The following is a 25,865-nucleotide window of genomic DNA, read 5'->3' as shown; positions in this document are numbered from 1 at the left end:
AAAGCTCAAGAGACGCTGGGTCCTCACAGACCCTTATGGCTGGGGCAGTGGCAACCCGCTGCTGGGGTCTCGGGGCTCCCTCTCCATCAGCCATGGGCCCAGAGCTCCTTAGGACAACATCCGTCTCCCTGTTGGCTGTAGCAGACTGTAGTTAAGGTCCTAAAATGCCAATGAGTCAGTCAGGTAATTTCTCCTTTACTAAATAGCTAAGTCTCCTCAGCCGCTGTGAGGAGTATAATATTTTCAGAGGACTGTCCATGCTCCCAAGCGTGCAGCAGCGTGGGTGTTGTAGGACACCATCAAGGAAGAAAATAGCAAACCTGCTCAGTTAGTGCAAGTGCCAGCTCACGATGGTGTGTTTATGTACTAAAATCCTCGCCTGAATAAACACTGCTGACATTCTGGTGGGTCATGCGATGCCTTGCACAGGCAGGCTATAGAAATCAGATTGTTTAAGTGAAACGTGTGCCGCTGAGCGCCGGGCTAGTCGTGAATCCCAGCCTTTGGCTGCTCCAGCTCCGTTTGGGAGCAGAAGAGGGGCTCCCCAGGCTGCAAACTAGCTGTTTTGATTAAATTCTCAATCTCTTCCTGCAAGCCTAAATGAGTAAACGCCCTCATTGTTTTGCATCGCCGTTTATGAAGAGCTGGCGTGAGCCCAGGCACTGTTCGGGACAGGACGGAGAAGTGACAGAAGCGGCGGAATTCCCCACAGCCCTACCTGGGAGTCAACAGCCGCCCCTGCCCTGCCGAGGGCTGGCTCTGCCCGTGGGAGAGCTGCTGCTGCCAGGGCTACTGCAGGCATGAACGTTTAGCCCAGCTGATCTCCAACCCTTGCTGGGTTTGTTGCTTTTTAAACTTTCCTCTCCCCCTCCAACGCCCGTCTTCCCACGCAGTAAAGGTCCCCTGGCTCCTGAGACGTTACTTAGGGAAAGGATTAGGTATTATCAGGAAAAGCACCTTCTGCTTTAACTTGTTTTTCATCTGGAAGATAAGTGACTGCAAAATTTCGTTATGGATCCTGGCACACATTAGCTTTTAATGATTTCTGTGCCCTGATTGACTTGATAGTTGCTTTTGCTTCCAGCTCTGGAAACAGATTGGGTCAAGCTGAGTTGCTCAGACGCCGGCGAGTGAGGTTTGGTGACTCCTGTCACCAAAGACAAAGAGGTGCTGAGTTAACCCTGCTGCCCTTAACTGATTACAGGTTAGTAAACAAGCCTGTTGAGGAAGTTTAGGAGGAAGAGCACTCAGCTGTGGTGGCTCTGCTGGGTTAATATGCAAACAGTAAACGACTTTTCACAGCTCAGGAGGTACTGTGCTGGGCAGGCACAGGAGAGGTGCCACCTTAAGAATAAACTCTACTCAGGATAAAGTTGCATTTCAAAGCGACACTGAAAAGTAGGTTAAAATTGGGATTTACATTTTAAAGTAAAGGCCCAAAGAGATGGGATGGGTGGCTGATATAAGTAAGCATGTGCATCCTCCTCGAGGTGACAGGTTAGCAGGCCTTTTTAGAGCTTGCTTAAACTCAGACATTCCCTTGGAAACTCAGTCAGGTGAGACGATCACCAGCCCAAGTAATCAAGATGATGACATTCATCAAAATAGAAGGCCTGACCCCAAATTCATGCTAATAGCGTCATTTTAGTCTGAGTAAAAAGAACATTATAAGCCTAGAGTCAGTCTATAATCTTAATGAAGTGGTACTAGGCTTGCACTATTGCAACATATATATGCATATATGTATGTGTGTATAAATATATATTAATATAATTTATAATAAGTAGTTCCTTAGAGTGTGCTTAAAAATATGCATTGGTTCAGGCTAAAAGCTTCTGTTTCACCAGCTTCACCGTATCACTCGCTGTGAGCCATGCAATTGGCAATTGCATAGGCCATTTTCACATTTGTAGCCCTGTCTTTGATTTTCATAACTACTGTGGAGTTGGACGACACCCAATAAAGTCTACGTCTGTGTCCAAAGAGAGTCCTTATATACAAGACGCCTTGTCTGTATGCTAACCGCTGTGGGGTTTAGCATTAAATACAAATCCACGATGTGCTCTCTGATTAATCGCCTGGAATCTGAGCAGATAGTACAGGACCTGAACTAAGCAGCTGGCTCTTTGTGCTCAAAACCAGGCTTAGGCGGTGCCTCCAGTGCATTGCAGTGACTGTAAAATAACAAATAGCATCTCCCCTCCCTTGAACATCCACACAGACTACCAAAAGTGGGATTTGGGATGTAATAGTATGATATTTTGGAAGTCTGCTAAGCTCTGTTGTATTTTTGCAGAGTAAATGGCGATGCAAAACGGGAATGCAAAAGGAAACAGAGAAGTTTTTGGAGCCCCGGTGTCAGGCGCAGCCCCTGACTCCTCACACCCGGCCTCTCCGGCTGCGGCAGGGAGGGGAGACCGCATTTCTGACTCCTGCCTTTGCGTGCTTTTCAGCATGGTTTGGGACAGAGAGGAAAAAGCCCCTCGGAGAGATAGTCATACTAAGCGTATGCTGCTGCTTTGCTGAGCTATTCTTACTTTGCAGTGCCTCATAACCTGTGGCATGTTTGCATTGCAGGGATGAAAGCGCTGGAGCAGATGATGCGACGGCAGCTAACGCAGCGTGGAGTGTGTGCCCGTGGCCGGATGGTGAAAAACATCAAAGGTAACTCATCTGATCACTAAAATAACCCAAACCTCAACTGCTGACTCCCACGGGCCCAAGGGCAGAGCGTCAGGTCTGCTTTTCTTCCTCCCAGCATCAGGGTGTACAAGGCCTGTAAAAAATGGCCTTTTTCTTCCAGTGAATTGCCTTATGCACCATTAAAAGAGCAGAAATGCCATGGTACAAGGGCAGAAATACCCCACTTCGCCAGGTATTACCCATGGGGGTTGAAATGCAGCCATTTCCAGGGGCACTCACAGCTCTCCGTAGATTTTTGGAGATGCTGCTGTGCCTCCCTGCATCCCTCCCTGACAAAGCCAGCTGTATATGAAGGCGATGGAGATAAATAGTCCTGAAAATACAGCCCTCCAGGACCACATAGCCATGCCCTTGGCGCAGCGAGGCAGACTTCCCCTCGGCGCACTCCCTCATCCTTTGGGATCTGCAGACTAAAAACATGCACAGGCGCCTACGGCGAGACCTGAATAACCGCACACACCCCAACCGGTTTGCAAAATCTGAATTAATAGCAGCTAGATTGCCTGAAAAAAATCCTTGTGGCGTGCCAAGGACTGAAAGTGATTCATGCTGAGGAACGGTTCTGAGGGTTGGGGTTTTTTTTTGCAAGAAATCTGAGTAATTTCCCATTAGCGTGAGTTTTATGCCTTGTCCATACGTGAATTCACAAGTCAGGGGCTGAGTTGCCACGAATGTTTTGGTGCAGTTCCCGCACTAACGCTTTCGGGTTTATGGCGTGTTTTTAGAAGCGTGCCGGACTTTTCAAACGAGTCTCCGTTTTAAATGCTCCCTCTGCCGGCTGCAGTGTGGGGCCTTCTATTTTAGTGAAAAACCTCCGGCCAAAATGCGATAGTAATGAAATCACTGAGTTAACAGTAAATACTCCCTTTCTTTATTCCTCCGCCATACTCTGAATCCCGCATCTCAATGGCACTGAGTCTACTGCACCTGTCCTGATATTGGCACAGTGTTTGTGGGAGAGGTGGTTTTCTGTAACACCAATTAGTATTGCTGTTTTAAATCTCTTAATATAAAATATATTCTCTCCTTTAAACCCTGCTTCTCCTATATCCCCAGACTGTCTTATGATGGGAAGTGCTGTGGTTTGTAGAGATTCTGCTTCAGAAGAGAACAAGTGGTTGTAATGGAAATATTTAGCGTGCTCTTGCTTATATAAAGTCAGAAAGAGTTATTTAAAATATAGTTTCTGTAAAAACAGTTTTAAAGAAGCCATTGCAGGGTTTCTTTTTTGTTTTCTTTTGTTTTCTTCTTCCTGTTAACAGTTGATAAACACTTCAAAATGCTGTAGAAAATCAGTGTGAAAAAGTATTAAATTTATGTCAGGGGTAAAACTTAGTCTTACATTAATGATGTGCTGCCAACCACTTAAACAACATTTATAAAAGAAATAAATGCCATTGGATTAGTGCCAGAAAAAAGGGAATTAGGAGCAAGGAGAAAATGTGTGCCTCCCCTGGGGATGAACAAAATAAAACATGGTCCAGCTCCAAAATATTTTCGAAGCATGAGGCAAGGAGCAGCGCCCAGCCAGGCGGGATGCAGGTGAAGGGTGGGATTTCTGGATGCAGGGGCACGAGGCTGTGAGGGCTGTCTGGCCGTGGGGTAGAGGGACACCTGGGTCACAGCCCCACCGTGCACCCGCTGCTGCTCCGGTCCTGCAATTGAGGCTAGGAGGTGGGAAATAGGGTACTGCAATGGGAACAGGGGAATACAGCTCCAGCACCATCGAGGCATCCAGTGCAATCAGGGATGCGCTTGGCACCAGGCTCAGCCTCCAAGCTTGTCTCTCCCATGAGTTTTGACGTGTTGCCAGCCCTGCGTGGATGTCTCATACTCAACAGCACCGTAGTTCTGCAAAAAAAAAGTGTGCTGTACCTATGGCAAATTAACGCTTGAATTAAGATATGTACTCATCTAATGCCATTTGAAGGTGCCGTTGAGGATTGTGTGCCAGGCGCTTTGTCAGTGCTCAGGTGGCAGCCCAGCGCCTGTGGAAGCGCAGCACAGGCGGCAGCGAGTCCTGCAGCGGGTGCTCGCTGTGCATCCTCCCGCAGCGGCACCCGGCACGGGATGGTGTGCACATCTGCACCAACCGTGGGAGGCACTGCGCTGGCCTTGCCAAGCCCTGCAGAGTCAGACTTCTTACTAAATCTACGAAAACAAGACTGGAAACAAATGTTCTATGGGGCCCAGCCTATTTTTAATGCATTCAATTTAATGCAAGCACTCCTGCTGACTTAAAAATAGGCTTATAAGTCCCTTGAAGCTTTTTTCCCCAGCACTTTTTTCAGCAGGAGGAAAGCTTTAAGTTCTGTGAAAGTCACAGGACCCCGCTGGACAAAGCGGCAACCCCCCACGTTAGGATATTACAGAAGTAATGCTGGTATGACCATTAATAAATGAGAAAGCAGGGGAAGAAAATGGATAACAGTTCAGAAAAAGAAAGGAAGGCAAATAGGAATGAAAGCAGAACTAGGACTTCCACTGGCTAAAACGGATTTCAAACAGATAAATAAACACATAAAAATCTGTTTATAGATCCGAATGGAGAACACAAGCTCCACTGTCCATCTTGGAATAGAGGAACAGCAGTAGTGTAGGTATTGTCCACTATTCAGCGCCAGCAAACGTGGTCACCATTAATCATTTGGCAGAAATGAAGTAAGAGGTCACCCTGGCAGAGCATGGATGCACAGGCAAGGTTTCCTGCCATGAAAACAACCACCTTGGCTTTCGTTCAGCATTTCTTCAGGAACACTTTGTTTCACTGACCTCTGCTAAGTGAAAACTCAAATTGGAACTGTTGTACATCTGGGGAAAAAAAACCATCAGTGGTCCTGGGGGGGAAAAAACCCATCACAGATATATTTCACTTTATTTATTTGTTCTTCAGTTTGATAGCACATTTCAATCACAGTTGCTAATTAGATCTTACAAGACCTTTCCCCTGCACTGGGAAAGAAGCAAAAAATGGTCATGCATAAGATATTGAATGCTCTCACATCAAGGATGTTGTACTTTGGGGTTTTGAACATCATAAATAAGAGAACATTAAACCAGCCGGTTTTGGTTTTTTTAACAACATCATTGTTACAGATCATAGCAGCTTAAAAGGTTCAAGACAGGTTAGCCTACTTCTAATATGTTTACTTGAAAAAATTTCTAATAAAGTTTAGTAAGAGATTAAAAAATATACCCATGATGCACCTACTTAAAAAGTATAGAGGCCCAAACACTACAAAACAATGTTTTGAAGATAAAGCATTTCTTTTTAGTTTGCAGGACTCAAACCCACAGTGGGCTTTCTGCTTTGGCTAGGGATGCAATTTTGGAGTTACTTAGATGAAGGTTAGGAAATTCAAGTTATTTGTGATTTTTATGCCCCATGAAACACCTTTAAATTGGTCTGGGTTTCCAGAAATGCTCAACACCCATCCTTTAAGAGGTCCTAAGCGAAGCAAACAAAACCTCCATTTATTCCTGTAAATACTGGCCAAAATACCAGGGATCTGCTAATACAGTTCCCAGGTCCATGAAAGCAGGATGCAAATGACTACAGGTTCTATGAGCTTTTTTGTTTAAAGCTTACATTTGAATGCTTTGATGGTCATTAGGAAGATATTCTTGCAATGGATAGATAGTGTCTAATTGTAGTGGGGGGGCGGGAAAGCTATCTTCAAAAAGTAGCTAGCCGTACTCATTGATTTAATGAGTATTAATTTATTATTAAGTATCTTCTTTTAGAAGACTGACTTTTTACTATGGACTCATGAAGTATTGTTACAAATACTTGATCTGATCCTACAATGTGCAAAGTGCCCTAAACTGCTTTTGAAATAACCAAGGAATGAAGGCGCTGGGTCTGCCCGAGGAAACACTTGAGGAGGTGTAGGACTAAACACAGGAACGAATTGAGGTGTTGTAACATGCATTAATCTTAATCTCTTGCTAGCAGGCACCAGCTTTCTGTAACCATGCCTGCCAGCCCCGCTTGAGCTCTCAGCTGAGTTAGTGCTCGGTTTTAGGAGCTTGCAGCAGCTCAGCTGGAAACAACCCTAAACTTTGAACTTCAGGCACGGGGCTGTGTGCAAAGGAGAACAAAGCAAACCAGGAGGAAAGCTGAGTTTGGACTAACACTTACTTCAAAGTTTACATTGAATTTTAATCAAGTGTCTTGTGCGGCTATATACTAAAAGGTCTTTTTAAGGCTGGAACTCAGACCTCTTTTTATATGTTATAAGATCCATCACATATCTTTGCAGCTACCGTGTACCTAAACCATACAGCTGCATGATAAAACTAGTCAAGGTATTTTGACAGAACTAGTTAATATTGTAACTTCTCATCCAAGTTGTGCTGCGATCTTGGATGTTGCATCAAGCTGGTGATTGACTTACTTAGTAAACACATTCAGTCCAGTTACATACTTACTACCATTCTTGTGCCAAGACTTTAATGTGCTTCAGTGCATGAAGGAAATTTACAACCGACTCCAGGAATATATATTCCAGCTCTCCATTTCATTTCAGTTAAAAAAAAACAAGAGCAGTAATTATATTATAGCTTCATAGCAGATATTTATAACTTAGCTATAAACAAATGCTGATCTAAAGCTTTGCAGACAGCTCTCAGGCAAACTTAATTATTATAGAATTTATAGGAATATTAACCACTTTTTTTCCAGTACGACAGTTACTGCTATCTTTCAATGACTGCAGGAGGATATAAATTACTTCTTTTCTGACATGGGTTTACTCTTTAAGTGGGAAAGCCAGTAAGAAGCCTGTTGTTACACCTCAGTGTAACAATGTTTTTTTAACTCTTTATGTCAGTTTAAAGTCAGCTAAATGGAGCTGTCTCCATACAGTGGAAAGGACTCTGGAGTGGAGTAGTAATTTGTCTTTTGAATGGACATAATTTTGGTTGCTATCTGTTTTAAGTGTAAAATATATCTACTGAAGTTGTGTTTACAGAGGAAGGGAGGAAAGAGGGTTTAAATCCAGAAAAAGTTTGAATTCTTCTGCAGTGTTAATTGGATATCCTGACCAAAATTTATTCTGATTCAGATTGTCACTGGGTCGCTCTAATTCCACCAAGTCTTTCTAATGATCTAAATGGAAGAAGACTCTAAGCCACTGTTGAAAAAGCTTTGGCTTGGACCTCCGTGTGAACCTATGCCCAGAAATGAGTTTCAGCCTGCATGACTGAGCCTACATTGAGGCCTCGTCTCATTAATAGCTTTTCTTAATACATACAACCACTTTAACGACCTGGTGTTTCTAGGAAGCAATGATTCAGCAAAGCCATTCTCCTATTTAATTTAAATACCAGGGGAAGTGGACTGGTCTGTGTATATTTTAAATGACAGAAGGCAGTTTGATCTACCAGTGCCTTTTTTTTTTTTTTTTTGAAGAACTTTTCAGAATCTTGCTGTAAGGAGCGCTCTCATGAAATTGCCTTTGTCATGATCTCCCGACGGCCAAGAAGCCTCACCTTACGGTACTTTGACAGGAGCCGGGACAGAGATGAGCTGACTGCCCAGGAGGACCCGCAGCCTAGCTGGGGCAGGCTGCTCGGAGCCACCTATTAGAGAAGGATGGAAAGTCAAAAGCTATGGGATCTTGTTCAGTGCCTGCCAGTCACCGTCACATCCGTGTGCTTCACCAACGCCTGTGGATTCAGCTTCACAGCTCCTTTGTGAGGTAGGAAATCACTGCTCCCTCTCTTGCAGAAGAAGAAAGTGAGGCATAAGGAGATTAAGTTGTTCTCCTGGGGGTCCCACAGGAAGTCTGTGGTAAAGCTGAGGATGAATTTAATCCACTAGTTTAGTCACGGGGCAGCCATTCTCACCTCTTTGCCTAGAAACACTGGGCTTTTGACACAACCTTCATCTCTGCAAGCAGTAAGCATCCTGGACAATACACACTGTCACAAGTGGTTTCACTTCCCTGTCCTGCCTCTCTGAATTTTACAGACTGGCTCAAACTGTAGAGTCTTCCTGCACAATACTGAGATCATCTTACCTAGCGCTTTGGATCAGTCTACAAGACAGACAAAGTTTAGCTGCAAAGCTCAGATTTAAATCTATTTACTTGCTTTCCTCCTTTCTGGAAGCATGAAACATAATAAACACTACAAGCACAAAAGAGAAGTCCATGAACAAAAACTACTATTATTACAAACATTAGTGCAAACCACACAGTAGATTTTTTTAGTACGCTCAGTATTTTCTGTAAGGAGGTCATGAAGCTGAGGCTTTAAACTCAGACGAAATCACATTCTTTAGCCAAATAAGTAGTCAGCTTTTGAAGCTCACTCACATAAACAACCTGGATTCTGCTGCTACACATAGTATTTTATCCTATGTATTTGTATGTATGCTGTAATACTTTTTATTGAAAATATATTTAGTTCTGTGCTTTTATAAAATGTAAATAACTAAAAGGCAATAAGGACCAAATTCCAAAGCTGAATGACATGTTTGGCTAGGAGATTTGTCTAGCATCATCTTAACTGCCTAGAAGAGCTTTTTTTTTTTAGAAAATTTAAACGAGACTTTTGTCTATGTGCCTAACAGCCAACACCTAAATCCATGCTTGACATTCAAATGCATGGCTCCGCTGTCAAAGGTGTGAGTGCTCACACTTTGACATCAAGTGCTCACCATTGTTGAAAACAAGCTCCCATTTTTACATATTCAGATGTAGATGTAGGTGTTGGCTTTACCTCCCATCATTTGAAAATTCCGGCCTTTGCGCCCAGTTAAGAGTCAAAGCCTGAAAGTTGCAGCCAGTTAAGAATGCTACAGGAATGCTGATCTCCCTGCTCAACATTTGCTTATGTTTGGCAATTGTCATCTGAAAGAAGGGGAAAAAAATCAAAGTTTGAAAAAGCATTTCTCAAAATACTTTGCTGGGCAAGGCCAATGGAGCTAGTGAATGCTGTAGTTGGTGGTCTGTAACCCCCAGCAGCTGCAGCTGAATGGATAAAGTCTGAATTTGGAAAAGTGCACTTCTTCATTGTTCGCTCTTTAGCCGGAACAGACACCAGAGTTGCTCACCCTGTGTCTTCTAGGGAGACTTTTTCTTCAGAGGTTTTCATCCAGCCATTTTATATAGCTGTTCCTGGTCTGAATGCCTGCAGAGAAATCAGTAGGCCAAATGGTGAATATCATACAGCCATGAAAGCAGTCATCGAAGTGATCGAGCGTGACTTCCACGCCGGCGTTCTCCAAGCGCTTGGCGTACATCACCCCGTCATCTCGCAGGACATCATTCTCACAGGTCAGGATGTAAGACTTTGGCTGCAGCTGCAGTGTTTCGTTTTCTGCAAGGAGTGGGACCGCTCGTACATCAAGCAGCGCTGGGATCTCCTGGATGATTTCAGCCTTGCCTGTGGTTTGTACTACAGGCTTGTAGTTCTTTTTGAATGATGAAGGCAGTAGAGATGTCCAGTTCAGACGTCCTCTGAAAGAGAGAGCTTGGCCAACATCAAGAGCAGTGTGGTTGTTAATCAGCAGTGAGTGAGCCAAGTCATAATTACCATTGAAATAATCTATCCAATAGTTGATCATGACATAACGAGGAAGAATGGGCATATTCATGTTCTGCTGATAAGAAGGTGTGTTGAAGTCAAATGCCTGAAGGACTGGATAAATTAAGGCCTGCAGTTTCGGTCTGATGGTCAAATGCTCATCTTTGCTAAGCTGTGGGAAAAATATAGGATAGAATTGGGATTACAAAGAAAATAAACATTACAGTATCAACCTAGAACTTCATACAACCAACCATCTATTTGACAATTTTTAGGCTGAATTCTGCTCCTATGCAGATAATGTTGCTCTTTTGTCTGAAATATTAGCAGTTTGATCTTTTTATTCTCTTGTAAGGATGGCCATTCAGGCAGACCCAGTATCCAGAAATCAGTGGCAGAAGTTTATTGAAGGGTGTAAGAAGATGAAAAAGTGTAAAGCGGCATTTCTGTAACACAGTGCCCAGATTAACAATTGGCAACTGAAGGACTTCCTGAATCAAAGGAGCTATTCTTGCTTTTAACAGCTTTTCATGGATTTTTCTTCCATGAATTTATCTAATGCTTTTCCACATATGCAAATTGTTGGCATCCAGAGTTTTCTCTAGCAAAGGCTTACCACATGCAGAAGTACCTCTCTGTGTTTGACTTGACCCTACCGTCTGCATTTGATTTGAACCTACCAATCATACATTTGGTGGCCCCCAATTCTTTTACTGGAAGAATCAGCAAACACTTGTTTTGCTTCACCTTCTACACAAGATACACAGCTCTCTATCATATCTCATCTTGTTTAAAAAGAATTATGCATCAGGAAAACGAATTAGGAATGCTTTTTCCAAAACATGGTACTATCATGTTTATCAGTCCTCACTACTGAAACTTTTAGTGTAATTGTCTCTTATTAATTTTTTCACCCTAATTCAATATTGCAAGGTTGTCATGATAATTAGTTGTCTGGACGTGGTATCTGCCTTCTTATCACCAATGGTTATGGCAATACGAAAAAAGCTAATAGTAATATTTCACTCAACCATGAAAAATATTATTACTTGCCCCAGGCTGCCTTTACAGTCTTTACTAGATTAAATTCAGATTACATTTAAACTGCAGATACACAAAAGAAATTTCCTTAAAATTGCAGAATGCTGCAGGAAGACAATTTAACAGAAGAATTAAGCTTTATTTGTTGTATTTTTTGTCCTTCATTTGTATTTGAAAGAAATAAAAACATATTTTCAGAGAGAAGCATCTAAAAATAGGAAGCTAAATTGATAAATTATGCATGTTCCTGGTTACCTACTTAGAAAAATAAAGAACTCACCTGCAAAAGGGGTAAAAAAAAGTCATTTAGCTACTTGCTCTTAAAATCTGGCCCATAACAACTTGTAACTGTAGTAAGACGTTGCAAGCTATGTGATTCATATTGCAATTGACTCATTTTTCTTCTGTAAAGTGACTAGATGCTGGCTTTCTACCATTCTGACTTTAGGGTTGGCACATCACCTTGTGATGACGCAGCACAAAGAATATGTCAACCTATATGCATCACTGAATTGGGCACTGTCGTAGTGTAATACATAACAGAAAATGGATGTTACCTGCTGACACACAGCAGCTGCCAAATTTCCTCCTGCACTATCTCCAGAAATTGCAATTCGACTTGGGTCAACCGAATACTCAGCTAAGACATCAGGCTGCAAAAAATGCTTAGTAGCACGGAGAGCATCATGGAATTGCTCGGGGAAGCACACCTCTGGTACCAGCCTGTATCTACAAAGAAAAGAGATGGGAGACAATTATTACCATCAATGTACCTCTGTTTCAGGATTACTAGATGGTATCAGGTATTCCTTAATGACAAATAACTATTTAATTAAGATAAATATTATGGGAAAAATATGAGGTGTGTAATACTTATGTAAGACTTAATCTTATCATTAATGCTCTAATTCTCAAAGATTAATATGACCTACTACATATGAATACCAAAGTGGTATAAAATTATGCAGCACTTTCCTAGGATTTCCCAATAGAGGATTTCATCATACATTGCAAAAATGAATGAATATTTAGAACACCCTTGGCAAGGGAGTCATTACAATCAGGCTGTTTTTGATCCAAATCCCCACCTTAACTAGTACAAGGAAGAGTAAGTCACACACGCCCAACAGATGCCACTGAGCCAAACACCTAAGCAGTTCTGTTTCCCTTTACCTATGCTCAGGAAAGAATGAACCTTGCTATACCTCTGTGCCATGAAACAAACAATAGCCAAGAAATTAACACCAATTTGCTCCAATGCAACAGATCCAGTAATTCCTCTCCTTTATTGGAGGAGTGGAGCAGGAATATACCCATTGTGCAGGTGGAGCGACTGAGGCACAGAGAGCAGTCTGCCCAGGAATAGTCAGTAGCCAAGTCCCATTCATGAGATTTTATCAATTTCTAAATAACAGTGCAGGAGAAGTCTGTTCATATTTACTGAATAATTTGTAATCTGAGAGTTGTTACTAGGCCTTATGGTACAAAGCATGCCTTCTGTTTGCAGCTTTTCAGTTGACAGATTTTACATATTCTCAGTAGAACCAAGCAAAACAAGCAACACAAAACACAGTTTTCTGATTCAAAACATTTTCTTCAGAATTTAAGCTAAAAAAAAGTTTCATATGCAGAATAAATTTTAAACTTAGGTTACAGAAAAAGTGTTTCAAACTCCAAATCTGACCTGCTTTCAGCAAGCAATCTATATATTGCATCAGTTACGAAGGAATATGAGAGAGTCCTTTGGGAACTCCTCACAAAACTGGATAACAGACTGTTCTTATATCATAAAAGCGAGACGCGCAATTAAACCAATAAGAAATCTAATTAGTCTTCACTAATTGAATACAAACACCTTGACTGAAAGATATAATGGCTAAGGAGAGGAGGTAAACAATAACTCAGAGAAACAGGCAGAATTATATCACCATATATCAGAAAAGGAATAATAAGGAACTTTTCAGTACTGTGATCGCTGCTCATCCGGAATAACCAACAGCTGCCTTTTTACTTTTCATTGTTTCTACTAATAAACAACAAAGGAGTAAAAAAAAAAAGCGACCCTTTAAAGTATGGCATAAGTATTGAATGAGTAACATCAACTCCATATAATTAAGTTGAAATTAGATCACAGAGCTTGGTATGTAATCAACTGCAGGTGGGAAACTTGAGTAGTTACATCAAGTGATTTGGTTTGCAAAAGAAAATATTGAAGTTGACAATAAGGATGGGAAAAGTACCAATCAAGTTGGAGTCATCTAGGTAATGTAGTTAGCTAGTTGAGAGGTTTGTTTACTTTGGAATTGTTCAATGAGTTAAAAAAGCAGCCTTGCTTCTCTGTTGTCTGGCGCCCTGGCAGTCCTCTGCTCTTGAGTGGAGTACAAGGCTTAAAAGAGATGCCTGGAACAGTGGGAGATTGAGAGAGCAGCAGGAAACTGCCAGACTCCACCGTGTATTCTGGTTAATGAGCAGGGGTAAAATGATTTGATAATTTTTATGTTGCAGACCCTCGCTCAATATGACTTAGAAACTGTGACTTATAGACAGGCTTCGGGGGGTTAATACATATATTTGAATATTATATATATAAATTTTATTTTTAATATATATTTAAAAATATACCTTGCAGCGGTGGGAGTGGCCACTGAGGATGCGAAAAGTCCCTCTTGCTACAATGAGGAGGCATAGAGATGTGGTTCAGCCTTCCTTCAGGTATATATCACGTTTAAATGTGTTTTGGTTTTTTTGTTTGATTGTTTTTAAAGTTCACAAGTATTTACAGAACCATAACTTGGCACTTCAGTGATCTCAGGTTTTAGCTGCACTCCTTACATGTAGATGCAATCACAAGATGCATTAAAATTTGCATTTTAGTATTTGTCCAAATGAATTAAATGCTACTCTCTTTTCCCACATTTCTGCCTTCTAAAATGATCTCTAAATAATTAGAAACCCAAATGAATTTTTGATACCATTCCAATTTGTTGTAACTTTAAAAGGGTAGAAGTTATCAGACCGGTAAAGAGAATTATTATTCAAGTTAAAGCCTTATACACAAGCCAGTAACAAGGGAAAAGCTAAAAGAACTATGTTACATATTTCTAATACCTTAAAATTACTCAATTAATTTTAGATTACTCACTCAACTGAGACAACGACAGCGTTGAGAGATTCAGCCATGATTCTGCAGAGATTGTTATAAAGGCTTGTTCCTGAAACGAAAGGACATGGTGTTAGGGACATACAAGTCCATTTATGTCAGTAGTCGCAAAGCCATATGTAAGCCTTCTCAGAAAATATAAAGACGCGATACAAATATAAGCAAAGTAAATGAGATCAGCTTGAGATAAAGTACCAAATACATATTGTAGCAGAAGAAACATAATTCACGCCTTGAGAAGTCCTGCAGTCTAATGCTTTCTTTCTCATCTGTTTCTTGGTGACTTGGGGCATGTCATTTCATCCACCTATCTCTCAGTTGGGCAAAATTTAAGGTACCCAGTGGCTTGGGGGCATTAGCATCCAGACAGTTATCACTGTATGAGTCACTGCTTGTTGTTCTTTTTATTATAACATGCATTGCTTTGATTCAAATGAGTTGCCCTATTAACGTCAGCTGAACTACTCATTTAAGGGAGGATTAATCACAGCTATCCTATTTATCAGTGGACTGTTTTTCTTTAATTTTATTCCTTTCCAGTTACTTAAATCGTTAGTTCCCGGTACCATAAAATATACTAAGACACTAAGCATTTTCTAAAGTACCTAGTCTTAGAATTTAATATTTAGCTGGGACATTTGTGCCATTAACTTCTGCATCTTGGACTCAAGGATAGCATCTGACATAGCTGAGTTAGAGTCATCCATACAAAGTGCAGTAATTCAATATAAACTTTTTGCACAAGAGTCATATACAAACTGTCACAGAACAAATGAGGTAGGCAGGACGCTAACAAATATCCCTTAGGCAAGCCTAAGAAAACCCATCTCAAAGCACAATTCCTCTGTAGGAAGAGGAGCAATAATTTTAACTGCTATAGGCCTATAGGACAAAGAGACTGGGATTTCCAAAGGCACGTGAAGGCCAGATTTTAAAGTTGTTTAGGAACCTAAATCTCACTTAAATCATGATCTAAGTGACTTATATGTGCATAGTCCAAATGCAATCAATATAGTCTTTGTTTTGGAACATTTCGGAAAACCCCATTAATGTTCTTTTTCTCTAGATGAAGCCATAGAATGCGTCAGGGGTGTATGGACTTTATGATGTCACGGGAGCAAGGGGAAGGAAAAGGGGGAGGACTCCTATCGAATCTGGATCTCAGAGCAGCTATGAGAACCGCACACCCTTTCTCCTGCCAAGGCTTTCCTTCTCCTGTACGATGTGTAAGGATCAGTGGTTAGCTTATCGTTGTCTATAGGTATACCTTACTTTCTCTAATCATGTTTGTGCCTTCCAAGTTAACTGGAGTAAATAGCATTAATTTTCAGGGTAATTTCTGCTAGTGGGGGCAGCGGTCGCCTAAGGGAGGGGGCCAGACCACGGGATGGGAACCAACCTCTACCTGTTTCCCTCATCATGCTGCCCGTTCTCTGTGATCAGCAGCACGTATTCCCAAGTGTGTGTTTATTTAAGAGCCAAACATTAGCAATGCTGTTACCTGCAGTGTTGTTCAGCTCACTCTTCTGCAAATTATTGTGTGAAAATGGGGCAAACCCCTTACACTTAGTCACTGGATCCTGATCACCAAGGATCGTCTTTTGCACATGATCATAGAAAACGGAGGACTGGCCCAAACAGCTCATCCAGGCATCCCAGGAATTTAAACAATAAGCTAGTTTGTCCTCTCAGGATGTAACAAAATTAACCTTTTGGTCCTTTTACAGCTCATGCGCAGATAAGATATGCATTTTTGCTGTGTGTTCACAATATTTTTTCCCCTTCCTCCTTAGAGCTGATCTACCAGAGTGGGGGCAGTTACTACTGAATTCAGGTACGTCTTAGCAGAATTGTCATCCCTGGCAGGAAAACCCATTTTTGGCTTCCCCCGCTCAGAAAAAAAACAGACCAGAATCCTATTTAATTACTGGCAGACACATACTTGCACTTGCCAAAGCCCAGCCTCCTCCGTGGATGTAAACAACGCTGCGCTTGAGTCTTTCATCTCGCTTCGCAGGAGGTTCAAACACTCTGACTTCCACACCGTCAAAAACAGCATCCGTGATGTTAATGTCTTCGGAGGAGACAGACTTCAGCTTGTCAAAGGTACAAATCAAATAATTCAGAACTATCAAGTGATGGCTGAGTCTCAGATAGTGAATCAGGTGACACTAGGCGGAAAAAAGAAAAAAGGAGATTTCTGTTACTTCAGAGCATATCACACGATACTGCATTGATGTTTAATGCAACCATCTTCAAAGGGCAGGTCCTACATGAAAATGAATATGGATTCTTAGAATATTCACCAGAAAATGAATGATTATCAAAGACCTCTAATGCTTTTAAAGCTGCATTAAAACAAAACCCTGTCCTTAAAAGATTCTCTGTCATCAAAATAAATCAAACCACGAGCACTACGTGATTCGAGACAACTGTGAATGAGCACTCAGATCCTTGCCTTTGAAAGACACCTCCAGAAGGAGATGAACCTCACCAGCATCTCCACTATGGGACTTGTGAAGCTCCTCAGACTGGTGCCAGCAGAGGCCAGTACCACACAGGCAAAATTTCTGTGGTGGTAAGGAATCAAAAATGCAAGTATTTCTTTTGTTCCACCCCAAATCCTAAGTCTTTCCACTTCCAGATTAAGAAAGTTCTCAAGCATTGAAAAGAAATTTGAAAACAGGAATGGTCTTAAAGGAATATAATGGTTGTTTATTGGCTTGTCCTGTACTTAACTGCTGAATTGTGAAAGATCTGAAACACTATCCAAGAACCACGGCAGGTTAGTGATCTTTTTTTTCCAACCCCAGAGACTGAAGTGTGTTATTTTTTTTTGTGGGGGTGTGTAAAACACCACAAAAATGAAGAATAATCTGATATTTCTGTCCCCTTACGGTAGAAGGAGAGAGATTTTATCCCCTTTGGTTATCCAGGATTTTTATTTTCGTGTTTAATTTTTAAACTCTGCCCTGAATAGATTAAAAAACTGTCTCTCTCAGCAAACAGTCTTGGGATCCAAGGCAATCCAACCTAAATGGTCACGACCTGCTCCCCACACATGACCTGCACACCATGTGTAGTGCATACTTGTTCCCATTCCCTAGCTGGTGCAAAAGGGGGGGCAAAGGGTGAGCCAAAGGACTGCAGGGACTACAATGTCCAGACTGGCCTTTAAAAAGTAGTAAGCATCTTTCCCCGTTTGCAAAGTTAATCTCTATCCTAGTGATGAAAGCCAGAAATTGGATAATCAGCTAAGCCTTTTGCACAATTCTCAGTCAAGGCAATGAAGTTGGGAGGTAAAATTAATACATGTGCCTAATGCATACCTTTAGGACCACTACCATAAAGAAAACTGTCAGCTGTGACCTTTTATTTTACATACGGGTAACAGATACTTGGAAGAAAAAGTGTACCGTTAGGAGCCATGCAGCTTGTCTACACACAACCGTTTTACTGTTTTAATTCTGCTAGTACCACCAGTACAGCACAAACCTCCTAGTATGAATTAAAGATGCTGACACTTGCGAGAGCGGGGTCACCCAGGTACCGGTCTGACCGCGTTCACGTTGTGAAGAACGGATAGTTGCCATAGCTTAACCTGTTTAAAAACGAAGTGGAAGCCAAGTCTGGTTCCTTGTGACAGACATGATTTTGCGAATAGAAGTTTCAGGGTCTCTTTCTGGTTTCTATTATCTGTTCGCAAGGACAGCTATTTAATTTTCCTGACTTGGGTTTCTGTACTATACTTCTGCAGTACCGTTTTTGCAGCCATTTTCAGTGCTAAGTTTCAGCTTCTCTGCCAGGAGCGCCTGCTCACGGTGAAGGAAGGGCTAACTGAGGCAAACACACACCTCCGGAGGAAAAGCAAATTTTGAAGCATTCAGCAGCATCCTGCCAAAGAGGATCTGTCTCCTTAGGTCTATAGCCCCAGCTCCTTACATGTAACTTTTTAATCTGTCGTCATTAGTTTGAATGTAAAAAAAAAAAAGAAATACTGGCTTTCAGTCAGGTGCTGTATAGAAAAGGCCCTGCACAGCCCCACTTCCATTGCAGATTGCTGTAGAAAAAGACAAATTTTGACATTTTTCCCCCAAAAATTCTATGCCAAGTACAATGGGCTGCTATGCGAGCTGGGAGAGGAATCCACTTCCAAAACAAGAATTTACAAAAATGACTTTCTTTTTTTGCTTTAGCTTGTGGTAACATCACCCTGCTGAGATAGTTTGGTGGGAATCCAAATTTTAAAATGTTTGCTGCTTTTTGGATGGAATATCATTCCTTTATACTGCAAGGCTTTTTTCTGGGAGAAGAAACACAAAATATCCACCCAGCGGGAAGAAATGCTGAATTCACAAGGCTGTTTGTATCTCTGAATTTCAGATCACGCTTTTCTCCCACCGTTACTTAGAAATTCCCACAGGAAAACCCAGTTCGAGTTTGAAACCTGAAGAGCAATACATCTATTAATAATTTGGCAGACAATTTGTTGGGCCGCCACTGATGTAACCAGCTAAAGATCTGATCCTCTGCCTGCCCCATGGAGGCTCCCTGGGAAGATAACCGCCGGGAATCAATTTTAGAAATACTACCAGGGAAAACAATGTTTTTGTAGATTCTTTTTTTTTAGCGTGACTGTGCTGCAGTAGACGTCCCATTTTAGTTTTCTCCCACTTTAGTTCACATTCTTTGCAGACGCGATTACCACATGCTCCCTGGAATCAGAAATGTTTTATTTTCAAGGCTAGTTAGTGTTGTTTACCGAGAACTGTTTTGCCCTGGTCTTTAAACCACAGAGCACTGTGGCCATCTGCAGGTTATCTCACGCTTTCATGGCTTTCCCCCCACCCCATAATAGACTACTCTTTCCAAGAATCCAAAAACCTGGAAGAGATGCTTTGTACACCAGGGCACAAAAGCAACAGTCCTAATTTTTTCGTTAGGCATAAGCAATTTTTCTGCCAAGCACTTATCAGACAGATTCTTTGGAAGCGTATCTATCTAATCAGCCTATTTCATTGCCGTTTATAAGGCATCAGGATTGCACTTTTTGCTGGCAAAGAGCTAGTCTTGTCCAAAGTTCTTGCAAATAATTTTTTTTCCTCTATAAATAAATATTTAAAATAGATATATAATATCTTATCACTCTGTAATATAACCACTGGCAGAAGAAGATGTGTTTAATGGTTGGCTGACTCTCTTCTAGGACTATGTTGCCACACAAAGGGCAGACCTGCCCATCCTGTTGACTGCTTCCCTGGCACCTTTCTTGTGTTGGCACTAACGAACGTGAAGCCTCAGAGTATCACCTTGCTGCACCAGCTCAATGTGAACCCTGCAAAAACAGAGAAACAACATTAAACTTCAGCCAGGTCACTGATAACCTAAGGCAGGGAAGAGGGAGTGAGGGAAAGGATGGGACAAGCCCTTCTGGCAGCAGTCCACAGTTGGATTGGCTTAAATCCACTATAAAAACTGTATCTAGTCATCTCATGCAAGCAGTAATTGGTTTGATCATTGCTGGTATTCGTGATTTTCCCACCCTTCCTATGACAACATGCAGGGCTGTTGCAGGCTATCAAATATAGCGCTTAAATGTATTTGGGAATTACGTGCGCGTGCATGTGTGTGTATGCATGTGCAAGAGAAAAGTGAAACAGTGATGTTGTCTGGCAAAAGGGAGAGAAGACAGTGCTGTAATAATAAAAGCTAGCGAAAAGGAAGAGAAAGAAAAAGGACAAGGGGGAAATTAAGAGACTACAGAAAAAAGTAAAGACAGAAAAGAGGAGATAGTATAAAGATGAAAGAAAGCCCTGTGGGCAATTAGCCCAGAATTGCTGTGCCAGCCACAGGCTGCCTCGGCAGCAGTGTGATTTACACTCACACTGTAATGCTCTCCAACAAGTCAGGCAAAGCAACCGCTACAGCCACAATCTCCTTCTCTTTTACCAGGACATCCCCGTAACAGGGGTTTTCAGGTAGGGGCAACCCTCCAGAGACTAAACTGTTCAAGACTGCCACCTTCCTCCTAGTAAATTCTTTAGTGCAGGGTACTAGATATTGAAAGATTTGATTGATGTAGGAGAAAATTTTCAACAAGTGAAGAAAGGAGTCAGGGTTGTGATAAAAAGCAGACAGAAAGAACAAAGAACCGCTCTAGAGAGGCACTATTACTTCACCTTTAATTACCAATATCTGTCCCTAAACCATCAGGATTCTTCTGTTGGCTCCCCAGCTGGTAATTTCATGAAGCATCTCAAATGCTCACTGCTGCTATGCTTACCTCCCTCATGGACTTGTGCACTATATTAGTTATGTGTTCTGTATACAAAAAAGTTTTTCTGCTGCTAATATCTATTAACCTCTAACAGTACTCAGCACATTGGGATTCTTTGTCCTCATATGACTTCCACAGCTGACACTGTTAGGCTTCACATCTCCGACCTTTAGCCATGAAATTATTGCAACAGGTCGCATTCAGACAGCGCACAAAGGCAGCGTGCCTCTAAAGCCAAACCAAATGCATCAGCTGCTTCCTCTACTGCCTTCGCAGCTGGTCAGACCCAAGGTCCTGCACTGACCTTTCATGCCTCGGTGGGATCAGGAATTAAGCAAGCAGCTAAGGCTCTTTCTACATACAACACTACTCAGGACTGAGCCAAATCTCTCTCATGACTCAGATGAGTAATGATGCTGGAACTGGGCGACTGAACTGTCTAAGACTAAACTTCCTACCTTGAAAGACACAGACACGATGCTAAATTCTGGCATCACTCTGCAAAACACATTTCTGTAACAGTAGAGTCCAAAATGCCAACTACAACATCTGCAGTCAATATGAGAGATTAGCGAAAAATAAACAGGATCATTTCCCCATTTAGCTGGGTGCAGAACATATTGTTTTGTGTGCATTTCAGGCAGTTTATCCCGTTTAAAGGTGAATGTCTATTTTCTTTTATTTTACAGAATAATTTCTTAATGCAGATGCATTATTGCCCAGTAAAGAATATGTATTTTTAACACTGTTATATAAAGACAGTCCTCAAAGACAAGCGCTTTTAGTTTTATGAATTTCCTTTAGAACTGAAAAGAAGCCAAGACGACTGTTTTACAGTTTATTAATTAGAAGCAGAAACTAGATGACATTTTAATGTAAGGTTTTGGGCACATACCTATTCATCCACGATGATGTGCCTTTATACTAGATAGAGACAAAAGTTATCTGCTACTGCAAATAGGACTTCCAGTGTAGTTCAGTTTCTGCTCAGGTGCCACTGCTATGAGACCTACCCATGACAACTAACGACTTGGTTTACTGTAAAGCAATTCCAAGATCGTGTTCTTGCATGCAAAAAACCCAGCAACTTACTTGGCTGATTTACATCTGTCCAGAAGTCACATGCTCTGAAATATATGGGTAGATATTAAAATATTAGAAAGAACTAATGACTGTTTTCTCTAATCCTGAATGTTGATGTCCCATACCCCAGATTTTATTCTGAAAGCAAGTGAGTGGCAGAGAAGCATGAAGGAATCACTTGGCTGAGGACAAATACGAAGATAGGTTTTCTTTCCTGTACAGCTGCCTACCTTCTTCCATATACGTCTATCTGACGGCCTCTATGCCAACACATTTGTCCTTCCAAACCTCTGCTAACAGCTGTCCCAGTTCCAAAAAATCCCTTCTTCCTTGCCATGCACCAGAATAGCAAGTATCTTGACAGTGGTGTTCAGAAATAACTTATTTCAAAGGGCTTATTAAATAAACATATGCTGCTCTCTTTACTCTGATAAGGGAGAGTGGTTAGAGGAAGAAGTGAAAAATGCCTGTATCAATCCTGCTCTTAACAGAAGAATTATGGAATGTTGCTTTAGACACTTCTTGACAGACACCAAGTAAAACAATAACTATGGTTTAATCTATGGCTCGATCCCATAATTGATTTTATGCAGTTATCCAAATTTCAGTGAAGCCAAGTTCTGATGTACTTGTATACATACGTACATACATAGTTTTTCGTTTCTGATCTAAAAATGTGTTATATCACAGTTTTCTGTAAAAATGTTACCATGTCCCATTTTGAGACAGGTGAGAGGGGCAAGTTACTATAATTCTCAGTTAAGCACTTTCACATCAATTCATTAATATTATTAAAGTCTAAGTTTCTCTGTTTTCATTCTGGGGCAGCACAGGACATTAAAGAGGCTGCAGAAACAAGGCTCTGAAAACCCAGCTCAGTTTCCAGCTCTGCCACTGGAATTTTTGTGACCTCAGATAAGGGACTCCATCTCTTTCTCTCTCTGTTGCCCCCAACTTAAGATAAGGACACCTGTATGGGTCCCCTTCTGTAGTATGTTTTCAAACCTACTTACAGGAACTGCCCCCTACGCATTACGCGGTTTTTTTAACCATGTGATTATACTTGAACGTTTGTTGAAGTGCCTCATGCTGAGCCAGGACACTGAGTCAGTCCCAAGCTTGTAAAAAGATTTGTAGCTGACTGGGACAAAACCCTACATGGGAATGCAAAACCTTCTCATCAGTACACTGAAAACCAGTGATGGCCTTATTATGTTTTATTGGTAGTGATTATTAACGCACTGAGAAAACAAACACATTATCCCTAACAAGAAATTGTCACGCTTAGTTGTCAGAGCCTTCACGAATCTATTTCAAAATAACCAAAACCCAATCAATTGTATTTGAAGCACATAGAGTTTGTTTCATGCTCTTGGAAAAAAGGATTACAGTGCACTTCAGAGATTTCAAAATCAGAAATGTACTTCTGTCTGCTGTCAAACCTACAAAGGAAAGTAATAAACAGCAAGCTGAAAATACATTCAGAAGTGGGTGAAAGTTCAACGGTCACATTTAGAGAAATGTTAAACCATTTGGTCTTGCAATAGCAGGCAGAGGCAGAAAGGAGAAGCTGAGCTCTACAAAAGGACATACACTTTATTTTACATACACACACAAAAGCTGTCCAACAAAGTAAATACTCAAGCTTAGCTTTTACAACCCTAGCTTTAGTTCACACAGTTCCTTCTTAATGGCAGTCATGTATTCCTGACTTTGTGCTGTCTCTCAGTGTTGGAAAGAGTTCTGAACGCCTCGAAAGCACCTTCTCTTTCTCTCCAGAAACGAATGCCCCAAGGCTCACCTGCTGTGTGATTCAGGGCACCTCTAATGCCTCACTTCTTTTATTCTTCTGTGTAAAACTCACTTCTTCCTTCCTTTGGTCTGTAAGCTATGTTACAGGAACCGTTCCTTGTTTAGTCAGAAGTCCGTATTTCTAAGGCCAGAGATGTAAACACTAAGAAATTACCACTTCCCCCTAACAGAGACTTCCCCACCCCAGAGAGCGGGGACAGATGTGGGCACCTCAGCCCTGCCTGCCAGTTTGCTCCAGCTGCCACCCATCAGGCTCTGTCCTGCCGGCTCCTCTTGGGATTATGATCTCTAAGATACCCCAAAAGAGAAACCCTTTAGCCTCCAAGCTAGAGGCGCGAGAATTCATCTGACTATGCCCAACATACCACATAAACAAACTGAATGTGTACATAAGCCAATAGCAATATACATATATATAGTCACAGTCATATGATTTCCTAAAGATAGGTCTCCTTCAGCTAGAGGTTATGGCCTTGATTCAGGTGTTCCTGGCTGAACCACGATGATGTGTTTTGCAGGCAGCGTGCTGGGGGAGGGGGGCATCATGGCCCTCCTGGCCGTACTTATCAACGAATTTTGTCAAGCTGAGCACTTGCTGTACAGTTCCTTGAGTTAACAACATGGAGCAAGTGAACGTCAAGCCATAGATTTTACTGAAGAATGAAGCTATTGTAGGCCATGTCTGCATAATTTTAATAGCAGGGAGGGTATGCAAGCAAACAGGTTTTATCCTTTCATCCTAGAGACATGCTTTGATTCAGCGATACATTTGGACCATGCGAAGATGCCCCAGTGGCTCAGATGAGCGGTCTACCTACTGCCAGACTCTGTCTCCAACAGTGGCAAGCAAAGAAGCTATTCAGGCAAAATCTACAAGTCTGGACACTGTGTGTGGTCCACTCTCCTCATGCTTTCTAGAATGAGCAATTACTGTATTAGGAACGTAGAAGGTACATTCCCATCAAGTCCTTTTGGTATCCATTTATGGGCCCTCGGTCCGTTAATTCATTTAATCCATTTTTGAATATGCTGATGCTCTCATCCACTCAAAGCACAAGTTTTTGGACATTTCAGACCCAACTTAGTAAACTGAAATGCTGCTAGGAAATATAAAAAACCCAAAAAACCACACACCCCCTTTCATATACATAGTACCTTACATGAGGTCTGGCCATGACTGATCAGTCCTTGTAAAAGATGTAAAAGATCAGACCATCCTAGAAGAAAATGAAGTTCACAGCTAAAGCCGCTATCAGAAAGTTTGCGATCTCTCATCTGTTTTATGTCAGCATAAAAACACTGACAAAAAACGAGGGAGACATCATGAAGTGACATAACTGTCACATGTGCCTTGTGACAAAATCAAGCATTCAGAGAGTTTTGTTTACAAATACAATTCCAAATCAAGGCAGTTTAATATCTGAAACAGCTTCCCTAGGTCTTCTTTCCCTGAGTCATAGTTAACGTGTCAGAATAAAACACAGTAATTCTTGGTTTTTGGCCAAAAGCCCGCAAGTTGGGAAACAGACTAAACCACACCTAGGAAGATCTGCACCAGGAAACCCAGAAGAGAAGACTGGATGCCAGCTTTACCGAAACGCGCACTCGTGGTTTACTGATCAGGACCAAACCACGGGCAGCCTGCGGCGACCCTGCAGCTGCTCCTGCCCGGGGCTGCCGGCTGCTCTCCCCTCGGCAGGCGGGGCACCGCACCTGAACCGAATTCCATTTTCTCCTCCCGGATGTTATAACGACCCGGCGCAGCGGAGCTCGGCCGCGGCTCCAGCCCGCTGCATGCGCGGCTGTCGGTGATGCCGGCGCCTCCAACTAGAGAAGGCTGCCTGCGGGGCGGCTCTCCGGATGTGCCGGGCCCCCAGGGACCCCGGGACCGGGAGGGCTGCGCGGGGCCTCCCCCCGCCGCGGAGGACGCCGCTCCCGCTGCGCGGTGCCCGAGGCGCGCTCCTCCGGGGCGGGCAGCGCAAACCGCGGGCGCGGCCGCCGCTTCCAGCCGCCTCCGGCACTGGGGCGCGAACCGAGGCCGGCGCGGGTGGGAGTCTGTCCGCCTCCCCGGAGCCGGGAGCAGGGCCGTAACGCCGGCGGGGCCGCGTGCCGCCTTACCGTCTGCTGCACTGCCCGGAAGGTGGCATCCAGCAGCATCAGCTTCCAGGGGTCCGACACGGTGCCGGGCAGCGGCAGGTACACGTAGTAGGCGGACAGGGCGGCCAGCGCCGCCAGCAGCACCCAGGCGGCCCGCAT

General features: G+C 42.4%; 1 protein-coding gene across 2 annotated transcripts; it reads right to left on the bottom strand.

The window, feature by feature from the left end:
* Positions 1-5,566: 5,566 nt before the first annotated feature.
* Positions 5,567-25,865, bottom strand: NCEH1 (neutral cholesterol ester hydrolase 1). Of its 2 annotated transcripts, none has more exons than XM_059822602.1 (5): positions 25,728-25,865; positions 16,380-16,608; positions 14,420-14,489; positions 11,835-12,006; positions 5,567-10,408 (listed from the first exon to the last, which is right to left on the bottom strand). In XM_059822602.1, the coding sequence occupies exons 1-5, from the start codon at positions 25,863-25,865 to the stop codon at positions 9,791-9,793; spliced, it is 1,227 nt and encodes a 408-aa protein (XP_059678585.1). In that variant the 3' UTR covers positions 5,567-9,790. The 2 variants fall into 2 exon arrangements, with proteins under 2 accessions (XP_059678585.1, XP_059678586.1); XM_059822603.1 differs by lacking the exon at positions 25,728-25,865 and adding an exon at positions 18,292-18,330.

The sequence above is a fragment of the Gavia stellata genome, chromosome 11 (genome assembly GCF_030936135.1).
Source record: "Gavia stellata isolate bGavSte3 chromosome 11, bGavSte3.hap2, whole genome shotgun sequence".
Taxonomy (NCBI): domain Eukaryota; kingdom Metazoa; phylum Chordata; class Aves; order Gaviiformes; family Gaviidae; genus Gavia; species Gavia stellata.
Note: the sequence above shows the minus strand (reverse complement) of the source record. Positions and strands in the feature narration are given on the sequence as shown.